The 12,291-nt window shown below is 56.7% G+C and overlaps 1 protein-coding gene across 17 annotated transcripts in view; it reads left to right on the plus strand.

The window, feature by feature from the left end:
- Positions 1-12,291, plus strand: part of CUX1 (cut like homeobox 1) — a 375,787-nt gene that overhangs the window by 334,682 nt on the left and 28,814 nt on the right. For 13 of the 17 annotated variants that reach the window (XM_023246757.2, XM_045048228.1, XM_023246756.2 and 10 more), the window contains 2 exons: positions 1,971-2,159; positions 7,822-8,086. The exons of the other annotated variants lie outside the window; for them this stretch is intronic. In XM_023246757.2, coding sequence (XP_023102525.2) covers positions 1,971-2,159; positions 7,822-8,086 — 454 coding nt within the window. The remainder of the gene's footprint in view (positions 1-1,970; positions 2,160-7,821; positions 8,087-12,291) is intronic. 17 annotated transcript variants of the gene reach the window in all.

Below are 12,291 nucleotides of genomic sequence, written 5' to 3' on the forward strand. Positions count from 1 at the left end.
CCCCTCACAGGAAGTGTCGTTTTCTGTAAACGTGGGCAAGCGGCTGAAGACAACTCTGCCGTTAGCCCACTGCTAAGTTGCAAGGTCGCAGTCGTGAGATCACGAGCGTGAAAGTCTCCACCTTGGCCTTCCCGTCCGTGTCTCCATCCTTGCTGGAGTTTCAGCCGGTGTTGGGCATGCACCGCCAATGCCGTGTGATGCGTAAATCAGTGCTCTCAGGGGTGACACTTCTCCAGAGAGATGACTGCCTCCTCTTAGAGCAGGAACTTCCGGAAGAGCTCCAGAGCAGCGCCACCGTGGAGCTGAGAAGCCAGCACAGTGGTAGCTCTAGCCGGTCCTAGCTTCTCCGAGGAAGAGCCCATCTCCCCGCGAAAGCTCTAGAAGCAATACAGATTTCCAGGAATAATCCCCCCTGCCATACAACTGGGTGGGTCAAGCAAGTAGTAACTAGCCGTGTATACATATATCACTTTCCTGACCATCCCAAGCTCCTTGGAATGTAAATGAGATTCATTTGCCAGATGAGAATTAGATAGAATTTATTTAAAACTACCACAGCAAAAATCTGGTGAGGACTTAGGACGCTTATAGGCCCTGTGAGTTTGAAATGCAGGGAACCACAGGTTTACGAAATCGGTACACGTATCCCTAAGTGAAAATGATGGAAACAAAAAATAATAATATCTCAAATCCAGTGCTTTCCAGGCTGTAAACTTCCACTGGAAGGGCTGCTCTTTTTTCTTAACGTTTATTTTTGAGAGAAAGAGGGTGCATGCGTGCGAGTAGGGGAGGGGCAGAGACAGAGGGACACAGAGGATCCAAAGCCGGCTCTGTGCTGACAGCACAGAGCCCGAGGCGGGGCTGGAACTCCCGAACTGTGAGATCACGACCTGAACTGAAGTCAGACGCTTAATTCACTGAGCCCCCCGGGAGCCCCTGAAGCCCCGCTTTTGTACAAGGAGGTACTCCACCGTCGCTCACACCTGCCCTGGGAGCACAGGGGGTGGTGTTTCCCTCTCGAAGACGGGAGCCCATGAGCCTGTCATCCGCGGTCACCCTGCCGCTCGGGGACCCAGGTGTCGTGTTCCCTACTCTGTGTGGTACCCAGCGCCGGCCTGTCTGATCCCAGTCTCCATTTCCGCCTAATAAGTCCTGTTAGTCACGTTCCGAACCCATCTGGTCATTCAGGTTGTGCCGCATTCTCATTTGTGCCTTCAAAAGTGCCGGCCCCTCTTCACCCGAGGCTGAATGGCTCTCAGAGAAGAGAAATTTTCTCTTGAAGCCTCTGACGAACCCAGCAGCCCTGGTGTCGCTGTGCTCTCCAGAGCAGAATTCCCTCTGATCGGCCTGGGGAGCGGGCTGCCCACCACGGCCTCGGAGAAAAGGCTTCGAGGAAGGGGTTGCGATCGCCTTTGAGCTCCAGTCAGCAGAGGCAGCTGAGACTGCGGGAATAGACTTTAGAATTGGAAATGGCCTGCTTTTCAGAAAAACAGCGCTAAGGGGCTCTTTCTCCTTCTCTTTCCTGCTGTGACCTTGGGTCAAGTGGCCTGTTTTCTCAGCAAGACCGGATAACCTTGCTAATCGTGAAAGGAGCCAGACAGCCCTGTGGTTTGAGGTTGTATAAGAGAGGGCTCCCCGTGTGCTATTAACCTCCTGAGCTTGGGTGAGGGATTAACCACCTCTGATAAGCGCTGCCGGTGTCCTCCAGGCCTCGGTGCCTCCGGAGCCTGAAGGCTTTTTTGCGAGAGACGTCGTTGTGGCCAGCAGCACGCGGGAGTGGTACTGTCTCCGTCACCAGTGGAGTTCGTCACAAGTCTGGCTGAAGAGCTCTTTCTAACAAGGGCTGGCTCCGAGGCGGGACCCAGCTGACCAGACTCTGGGTCTTTCGACCCGTGCCTGAATTTAACCTTGTCCTTCCAGATCCCTGGGTCTCTGTAGTGACGTCTCTCTCCGTTCTGTTTTCTCGCCAGGTCAGCGCTTATTTGGGGAGACCATCTTGGGGCTCACCCAAGGCTCCGTCTCCGACCTCCTTGCTCGCCCAAAACCCTGGCACAAGCTCAGTCTGAAGGGACGGGAGCCCTTCGTCCGGATGCAGCTATGGCTGAATGACCCCAACAACGTGGAGAAGTTGATGGACATGAAACGGATGGAAAAGAAAGGTGAGCCCCGGCGCCTGCCCCGGCTCGTTGCTTTCTCGGGTACAGACGCGCCGTCGCTTCTAAAGCCTTCGCGCAGAGCAGCGAAGGGCACTGATCTGTGGCCGAAGGGCCCTCAGGCAGGGCGGGGGGGGGGGTGGGGAGGGGGTCTCTTCTGACAATTATCAATGGAGGAGTACCTAAGAGGACTGGGAAGGTTTGTGACTTTTCTACCCAGCCGACTGAACCCAAATACGTTTTAGCATTGAGGGGGCCACTCTGAGAGTTCCTCACGGTCGCCCTGGCGGTCAGCGTAGCCCTTCTCTTGTTTCAGGCCACCAAGAAGCGAGCGTCACAGCACTCGGTGGCGGCCCGTTTGTTTCTTGTCTTTGCCTGGCTGGGCGCCCGGGGAGCTCTGTCTCTTGCATGTGGACCACGAGCCAGGGTCTTCCGTCTCCCGTCTTATCGGAGAGCTCATTTATAAACACATTTGTAGACAAGGAAACCCGCGTTCGGAGAAGCCAGGTGCCTCCGTTAAGGTTACCCCGCCTGGTCACCGGAAGAGCACATTCCGGCCAGAACAGATCCCTCTTGCTGTTACTTTATGGGCTGTGGGGCTGCGTGGGATTAGCCTCCTTGAGGGCCAAGCGTGGCTGTTCTTTCCGTGCGCATCCGGAGCCCTCTCGGATGCTGATCGGCATTCTTCCCGCACCCCGGAGGCCACGACACGGGAGAAATCCCAAAGCAGGGGCACCTTGGTGGTGACAAGGAATGTCTTCTCTGTCTCCTGGTCTGTACTGGTACCTGCTGCTCCTCCCCACGGAGGGCACGGTGGCCTGAGCTCACGGAGTGGTCGAACCCGAGTCCCTCAGATGTGGGAACGAGGCACCACCCACCCACGTGGCTGAGGCGTGCGTGTCTGAGCCGGGGGCCAGGCACCAAGCCCAGGCTTGCGTCCCGAGTTCACCAAGGGAGTCTGCTGTTCGCCGCCGGCCTAGTGGCACTCTTGTCACCCAGCCAGGGCTGGAGCTCCGGGAGGAAGCAGGCACCTCTGACGTCTCTTCCCAGAGCTCTGTGGGGTCAGGCCTTGTCTAAAGACGGAGACTTCGGGTCCTGAGGCTCCTGTTTGGCGCGGTGCCCAAACTTGACTCGGTCCACACAGCTCTGCCTAGCGTAGGCATATTATCCAGGAGAGACGAGGCCCTCGCGTTATGAGACTTGTCTGCTTTCAACCGCCGGCCTCATAAGTAGGGAGCCGGCACCCAGACTCACGGGCCATCAGGCTCTGAAGCTGGTGCTCTCAGATGTGTGTTGTGCGGCCTTCTGTCCAGAATCAGCCACACTGGGGCCCTGTGCCCAGGCAGCAGCCTTCCACCCCACCCAGGGCCCTCCAGTGGACCCTGGCCTGCCTCCCGGTGTGTAGACCACGGCTCTGACATAGGCCACGACCCTTTGGGCAGCTGCACATGATGTGACGCCTGGTGCCGCATCACCCCCAAAAGTTTTTTTAACATTTCCAACCCTTGGGGAAATTTCACATAAAGACGTAGAATGGCATCGTGAACCCCATATATCCATCACCGAGTTGCGACACTTATCAGTGCTCACCCAAGCAATGTTAGAGCTCTCTGCGTTGTCAAGGGGCGGGGCCTGCCACCTTGAGCTCCATGAGGCCTTCCGCGGCGCCCTGTGCTGGGGAACCCCTCCCTGTGCCCGGCCCTCCGAGGCCACCTCCTGCACAGCCTCCCGTCGCTGCAGGTGTCAGGAGGGGGACAGCCCTGGTTCTGCCACCCTGGCGTGCTTCTCCTAGGCCACTAGGAAAGGACCCTTGCCCCCACAGGTAGATCTCTGGGGGGCGGCACAGGCCTCCTTCTTTCCGCACGGGCTCTGGGCGCCATCTTGTGTTCCAAAGGAGTTACTGTTTCAGCCAGGCCCAGGCCCCTCCCCACGTCCCAAGTTCCCGAAAAGCGGCTGTGGCCCCACTGTCTTCTCCCTCTAGTAGGGATGCTCACTGGAGGAGCCTTCACCACAGTGGGTGACCCCGAGCACAGCACTTCCCTGGGATTTCTGCCGATTACCGGCCGTCCACCCAGTGGGAGCGGCCGGCAGGCTCATTTCTTTCTGGCCACTGACAGTATGATTTTCGTTTTCTTTGGGGGAAGATTTGCCTTCTCGGCTGTGTCCTAGGTCAGTCATAAAATGGCAAGTTAGTTAAGTAACTCCTTAGTCTAAGTTTCTGCATCTGTAGAAAGGGGATGGTAATATGACCTCCTTCAGGTTTGTGAGCATTAGGAAGAATGTACGGAACTTAACCACCAGCACATCTAAGTGCTCTGTATGTCACAGTTTTTAAAATAAGTTGGGGTCCTCTAAAGCAGATGAAAGTCCATCATGCTCCCAGGCTGGACTCTATGAAAAAGTGAGCACCGGGTGATCCAGACTATGGGGTTCACACGTGCGTCATGCTTCCCTCTCTTCCAGAAAGATTTTGCTGCTTCTCCCGTTAGCTCGAATCTTTTATTGCTCTTTTTCCTTCTTCATAAACTTTTGTCTCCATCCTGGTCTGCCTTCTTGCTTTCCGTCCCTTCACGAGACGGCCCTTGAACCAACCTGTCCACACAGCCACCAGCCCCTAGACGTGCACCCGTACAGCGTGGGCTAGCTCATCGGTATCTCTTCCTGGTGGCTACAGATGGACCCTGACAATCCATAGTCTTCTCCTGTAACATTTTTTTGAGACCTGAACATCAGTGCCGCTGAAGGGCGTGCTCCCGTGCTGCGGGGCCGGGGCACTGGCCACCATCAGGCAGCTCAAGGCAAGCAGCACTGCCCAGCACGGACTTGGGTCAGACCTCAGTCCTGTCACTTACCAGCTGTGTGACCTGAAGCCCAGCATTTCACTTCTCCAGGCCTCGGTTTCTTCCCCTGTACGCAGGGGCGGCAGTGACCCCTCTCCCACCGCATACGTGGGAGGATCCCGTCCCAGATGTTGGCCACTCCGCTCCTCCTATTCAATAATATTACCTCCCATCTTCCATCAGTTTTAAGAAATTTTCAAGGATTTGCAGACTGTATTCCAACCAAGCTAATCCACTAGAAAGATCACTATGGATGACTTACTGGCTCAAGCCCGAATGGGTTTTAACTTGAAGCATAGCTGGGGACAGGTGATGCATAAGGACAGACGGGGCAGATGAAACCCCAACAGCACAGAGAGAACAGAGAACTTGAATCTGGAGGCGCGTCCCCTTTACTTCACTGCTGCCCACTGCTCCCCCCTGCATTCCTTCCACAGTAAAAAGCCCTATCAAGGGCACAAGGACCCTGTTTGTCCCCAAAAGCAAGGGCAAGGGCAAGTCCCCCAGGGCAGGTGCCTGTTCCCTGAAGCGCCGAGCCCCCTCCAGCCGCCGCCCACCCCCGCACTACTGGACTTTTTCTCAAGACCATGGCCCCTGGATTGCTGCCTTCCTCCGTGCCCACGTCCCACCTCATTCGGGGGTGTTTTAAGACCCTCAGACCCCGTCCAGGGCCAGGCCTCAAGTTCTTTGATCTCCTTAACCCTGGGCTTTTCCCCAAGTCTTGCTGTCACCCACGACTACTCTACTTCTCAGAGACTAAACCCAGGCACCCCACTCACTGACCACGTTCTGCTGCCCTTCTGTCTTTCCATGTCTCTCGTGTTCCGGGGCTCATTCTGCCTCCAGGCCCGCCGATCCCTGTTCCCACCCTTGTCCCCATCATTTTGCTACCTGGTGCCCTTACCTCCTCCTGCCATTGTCCCAGACACAGCCATCTCTCTCCCGCCTTCCCGTTCCCCGTCCCCCTGCAGATCCCCACCTCGGGTTCGTGCTCTGCCTGTTTTCGCCACCGCTCTCCTCTACCCCTCCAAGACTCCTTCCTTTCCCATCACTTCAGATCATCACTCCTGCCTTCCTACTTCAGCAGGAAAATGCCAGCCACCAGCCTTCCCCGCCACAGCCCCTATAAGCTCGTCTGTACCTCCAGCCCTCCCCGCCTGTCCTGTTCGGGCGCCATCCTGGTGCACCTGCAGCGATCATCTCTCTCACCTGTACCGCCAGCTCTCGCCCCTCAGCTTGGAAACACGATCAGCTCGCTCTCAGCTTCAGATCCACCCTCGGCCCTTCTAGAAACTATCCTGTCTCTCGCTGTTCTTTTCCATTCAGGCGTCTTAAAATAGCAGCTCGTGCTCACTGCCTTCACCTCGTCACCTCCCGTTCGGTACTCGGCCTACAGCCACCTGGATTCTTCTGCTCCCACAGCCCTGCTCTGCCTGCTTCCCCCAGTCTCTGGTCATCTCCTAAAGCCAGAGGGTCTCCGGGGTCCTTGTCAGACTCACTGCAGCACTGACACTGTAGATCTCATCCTCTCTCCCACCGTTGTCTCCTGGTTTTCCTCCCATCTCTGGATCCCTCGTGGCTGCTTCTTCGTGGGGGCGCTCTCTGCCTGTGGATGTCCCGGGGTTCCGTTCCCAGCCCCCATCTTTCTCACCGACGGCACGGACCACAACCACAGTTTGTGTTCTTGTGGTCCAAAATCCCTCTCTCTGGCCCAGCCGTTCTTCTAGGCTTCGTACCTACCTGTCTCACTGCCCACAGGCCATCTCCAGGTGGGCAACCCAGAGACCTCTCCGACTCCACAGTTCCAAGACGAGCCACCGTCTTCTCCCTTCTTCCGTGGCGCCCAACCCAGAGACACGAGCACCCTCCTCACTTCCCAGCCTGGGACCGGGGGCTCCTCCGCCCTCCTCAGCCCCTCCTGCGTCAGTTCCGCCCCCTCCCCCCCCCCCCCCCCCCCCCTGTCCTGTCAGCTCTGGCCCTTACCATCTCCACACCCTCTGGACTTTTCTCAGTCCCACCACCACTGCCCCAGTTCAGATCTTTTTCATTCTTACCTCCTAACGGAGCACCTTCCTGCCAGCCCTGCCGTCCGCTCCATCCTCCAAACTGCAGCCAGAACAGCCTTATCCAAAACGCATGCAGCTGATCAGACCATTCCCGACGAAAACCTTTTCGTTCCTTCCCTCTGCCTCTGCGGTAAAGTCCAAACTTCCAGCCTACCCCGGCACTGCCCGTCTCTCCGGCTCCTCCTTCCCCCTCCACAGCCCAGGCGCACACGGGCACGCGCACGCTCACACACATACACGCTCTGGAACTGTGCTGTCTCGTGCCTTGTGCCCTCTTTTTTACACCTGCCGGTCCCACTTTCCGGAACAGTCTCCTACCACCTCCTACCTCATCCTCTCTTTTTCTGGTTAATCACCCTTGGCCTTCAAGATCCAGCCTGAACACCATCTCTCCTGGGAAGCCTCCCTTGACCCCTCCCCGGGCTGAGCTGGGTACCTCCCTCCCTTGGTATCTCCCTCACCGCGCTTCCCCGGGGTCGCCGGTACGCTTCCCCGCGTCCCCCGCTGAGCCGCCAGGCAGGGCCAGCCGGCGACGTCGTGTTCCCACAGAGCAGGCGCTTGGCGAACGTGGGCTGGGTTTCAGAACGGTTCCGGCCCAGGGGTTCCGAGACGCTCTTGGAAGAGCAGGGCCGAACGGCCGGCTGCCACCACGTACACACGAGTGTGAGCCGGCAGCGCCCCGTGGCGCTCTTGGGGGTCGGGGGCCCGGGCTCCTCTCCCGGCTGGGCCTGCACCTCAATCCGCCTTCTCTCCCTCCCTCAGCCTACATGAAGCGGCGGCACAGCTCGGTCAGCGACAGCCAGCCCTGTGAGCCCCCCTCCGCTGGCATCGACTACAGCCAGGGCGCCAGCCCGCAGCCCCAGCACCAGCTGAAGAAACCCCGCGTGGTGCTGGCTCCTGAGGAGAAAGAAGCTCTGAAGCGAGCGTATCAGCAAAAGCCATACCCGTCACCAAAAACCATCGAGGAACTCGCCACCCAGCTCAACTTGAAAACCAGCACCGTCATCAACTGGTTCCACAATTACAGGTACGTCCCGGCTTGGTCCGGCCCTCGGCGCCGGCAGTCCGGGCTCCGAGAGAGCGGTGCGCCGTCGGCCCTGGGGCGGCGGCCCGTCCGTCCCGCAGGGAAGGGCCACGAACGGCGCAGCGGGCTGACGTTCTGGGGACTGGGCCCGGCGGGCCGGGGACTGAAAGCCCGGTGCTGGGTCGGTTAGTTTGGCTTTTTGTGTTTCGTCGGAGTCTTCAGCTCCCCAGGTGGAGGATCACGTCATTAGGGACAATCCACGTCTGTCTGCTGTGCTAGGAAAACGAGATCACTTAGCGAGGGAGAGCGTAGGCGGCCGCGGTTCCATAGCAGCCAGCCTGTCTCAGTGCAGACCCAAAGGTTCTTTTACAGCATTGTCTTCCAAATCAGCCTGGTTTGTTTCGAAATGAACTAAATCCAGTCAAATTAATGAGATTTATTGAGCACCTACCAGATCTCCAGACACTGAGCCAAGTATGTATTTTGAGAGAGAGAGTGCACGAGGAGGGGAGAGGCAGAGAGAGAGAGAGAGAGAGAGAGAGAGAGAGAGAGAGAGAGAGGAGAGAGGAGAGAGAATCCCAGGCAAGCTGCACGTCGTCATTGCAGAGCCCGGCATGGGGCTCCATCCCACGAACCAGAAGATCAAGCCCTGAGCCGAAACCGAGTGGGACGCTTAACCGACTGAGCCACTCAGGTGCCCCTTCCCTGCATTTTACAGATGAAAGACCTAAAACTCACTCAGACTAAATACCTGACCTAGGCGTGTCAGCTTAGGGCCTAGTGCTCCCCCGTAGAATGAAGCCGACTGGGGTAAGATGTTTGGATTAGGTCATGACACCCACATACGATGAGTTGTCGATCGTAGCTGCAACCAAGACTTCCTGCCGCTCGAAACCGGGACTTCCCGGTGGCCTGATGGAAACCCCTGCTTGTTTAATGCCCTGAAGTGACTGTCTCAAACTGCTGGTTGTCATCAGAACGTCATTTTCTCCAGGGCCCAACAAAACTGAGTCGGGGGCTCCTGGTTCTACCCAGGGGACAAGCACACGCAGGTGGCCAGTGCGGGCGGAGCCCTCACGGTTACTCACCTGAGACAGGTGTCGGGCAACAGAGTACATCCCAGGCAGCCGGGGACCACAGGGACTGGTGTCTCGGACTGGGCCCTGCCTCACCTGTTAGGTTCTGCTGCAGCTTCCCAAGCCGCCCTGGTAACCACCCCCCCCCCAGCCCACCAGGTGCTAAACAAGGTGGGGACTTTGAAGATATTAGATGGGACCCAAAACGGTACCTTTACTGCCGGCGAAAGCTAAGTAAGCCTTTGTAGCTTAGTGTGAGAGCCAGACAGACCTGCTGCCTGACTCCTGGAACCAGGCAAGGGGAGCCACGATGGCAGCACCGTCCCCAGCCGGCCTCCCGGGCGCGGCCTGGCTCCCACGAGGACAAAGACCGTACACGAACTGAGCACAGCCAGCTTCTTCATCCTCAATGTACAGATGAGACAAGAACAGAGGCAGAGCGAGGCTAGCAGTTGCAGTGGTGGAGCTCCCTCCACCCGGACGGAAGCTCTGAGAGCGGGAAACAGTGAAATGAAGGCGAAGGAACGGAATCCTGGGCAGAGGATCACCGGAGCCTCTCCCCGCCAGGTGTTATGCAATCCCATTTTTACTTTCTGGACACAAAGGTGCATTGGAATGTGTTCTTTTGGGTCTTCTGCAACTATGTTCGCTTTTTTTTTTTAATACTTATTTTTGAGAGAGGGACACACAGAGCATGGGGGGGGGGGGCAGGCAGAGAGAGAGAGAGAGGGCGACACAGAATCCAAAGCAGGCTCCAGGTTCTGAGGGGTTTGAACTCACAAAGCTCGAGATCATGACCTGAGCCAGAGTCGGATGCTTAACTGACGGAGCCACCCAGGCACCCCAAGCGACGTCCCCTTCAGTGCAAGCACGGGAACCCTGGAGACGGCAGAGTTATCTGGGTCGGTTGCCACCTGTTACCCAAAACACCTCCAAAACATTTCCCCTGGCCCTGCTGGGGTCGCCTCGTTCCCCAGACCCTCCCCTACAGGCCTCAGCTGAACGACAGTCACTGCCTCCTGGCCGGGGCACGCTCTCGCCCGGTTTCTTAGCTTTGGTCACTCGCCTTCCTGACAACTGTGTAACGCCCATCACAGTACAGGTGGTCAGCTGCTCACTGTGGAGACGCCCCATGTGTGCATTTAACAGGACCAGGGTCAACCATGCACCACAAAAGTAAAGTAAAGACAGAAGGGGGAGAGAGGAGGAGGAGGAAGAGAACCCCAAAACTTAGGAAATGAGCTCAGATGCAGATCTAGAGTGGATGCTCAGTAAATGTTTTCTTGCAAAAATAACCGTAACAAAGCTTGGCCAGGCTGACAAACGGAAGAACCTAGGGCAGAGATTCACTTCAGCTGCCGAGATCTGGAAAGATCTTCTGCAAGAGGTAGGAGATGTGCAGGGTCTTGACAAAAGAACTGAGAAGAATTTTATAAGCCACAAAATAGATCAGATGAGAAGTGAGCACTAGGTCATTCAGAATTGGCATAAAGCCCCAAGAACTGAGGTCACTTGGGTCACCCGGGAGGCAAAGTGCAGAGCAGAGATTCAGACGGAGAGCACACCCCCTCCATGGCCTTTAGCTCTTCCAACTAGATGCTTCCAGCAGAGACCAGCCCGGTAGACCCCAGAGCTTCTTACAAGAACTGGCACACAGCAGCACTTAGCACACATGCACAGAGTTCCTTTCCTTTTTCTTAAAATGCTGATTTATTTTGAGAGAGAGAGAGAGAGAGAGCACGCAGGGGAGGGGCAGAGAGAGAGAATCCCAAGCAGGCTCCACATTATCAGCACAGAGCCGGACACAGGGCTCGAACCCAGAAACCAGGAGATCATGACCTGAGCGGAAACCAAGAGTCAGACACTTAACAGACTGAGCCACCCAGGCCCCTGACACACACACTGAGTTCCTAAGGGAGGAGATGTCTCTCATATTCTGCAGGAGTTAATTAAACAGGAGAAGTTGACTTTTTTTTTTCTCCTGCCCACGGGAACCCACAGGGAACATTGGTGGGGCAGGGGGCGGTTGGAGATCGATTTTCACCCCCATCAAAAGAGTAAAACTTTGCTTCCTCTTACCATTTCACCCTCAAGGAATTAGAAGTATCTTAGGGTGACCATTTACCCGGGCACAGGGCCAGGAATGCCAGAACAGGGTGTCACAGGACACCTGGTCTCCTCCCAGAAGAACAGGTCCACCCAGTAGAAACTCTTCTGAACCCTAAATACCGTGGCGCCCTGCAAACCTCACCTTACATGCATGGCTCTCTGCTCCCGGGCCCTGGTGTTTCTAGCTCAGAAGAGGATATTCCTCACAGACACGGAGACAAATCTAGGCGAGGAAAGATGATGTCTCCTGTCGCCTGAGCATAGAACGTGTGCCAGGCACCGAGCCGGGAGCATCATGTGTGTTGTCTCATCAGATCCTCTGATCGGCAGCGGAGTGCGGTGCTACCGGCCCCATTTTCCAGACAGAGGTTACACGGGTTCACCCAGCTGCAGAGGGGGGCGGCCAGGATGCCAGGCCACAGGCACGAAGCTGTCCCTTCCCGCCCCGCAGCCCCTTGACCTCAGCCTTAGCACTTACAACGGGGATTGTGGCATTCAAAAGGCAGCTGGATGGTCAGAACAGTGCCCTTTTTTTCTGGGTCTACTTTGTGTCCCATATTATGCGTTAATATTTTATTCCTAACATCTCTGCACGGAAGAAACTATTCTCCATGATTTTCAGATCATACGGAGAGGCTCCAAAAGGTTCAGGAATTTTTGCCATGTTGCAGAGCTAGTAAGTTTACAAACCCAGGTTTGCCTGGTTCCACAGAGCCTGTGCTCCGTTCTGGGGCGAGTCTACCCCTGGGACTCAGAGTTACAACCCACAGGTCTGCCTGTCTGGCCTCCCACCTCCCCAGCCAGGGTGGGATGGGATTAGGTGTTCACCCCGGCTGGCATTCTTGGCTGCCAAGGGGCCTGAAAGGCAGCAGACAGGCCTGCCCTCACAGCATAGCATCCAGGAACCTGACGGCAGGGGCTCCCACTTAATAGGCTCCCATGGGAGCCCAGAGAGGGAGGAAAGTCTTCTGTTCCCCCTGAGAACTTCGGGAGGGGGGTGGGGTGCTTTAGGACCTCACCCTG

Source organism: Felis catus, chromosome E3, assembly GCF_018350175.1.
Source record: "Felis catus isolate Fca126 chromosome E3, F.catus_Fca126_mat1.0, whole genome shotgun sequence".
In the NCBI taxonomy this organism is placed as follows: domain Eukaryota; kingdom Metazoa; phylum Chordata; class Mammalia; order Carnivora; family Felidae; genus Felis; species Felis catus.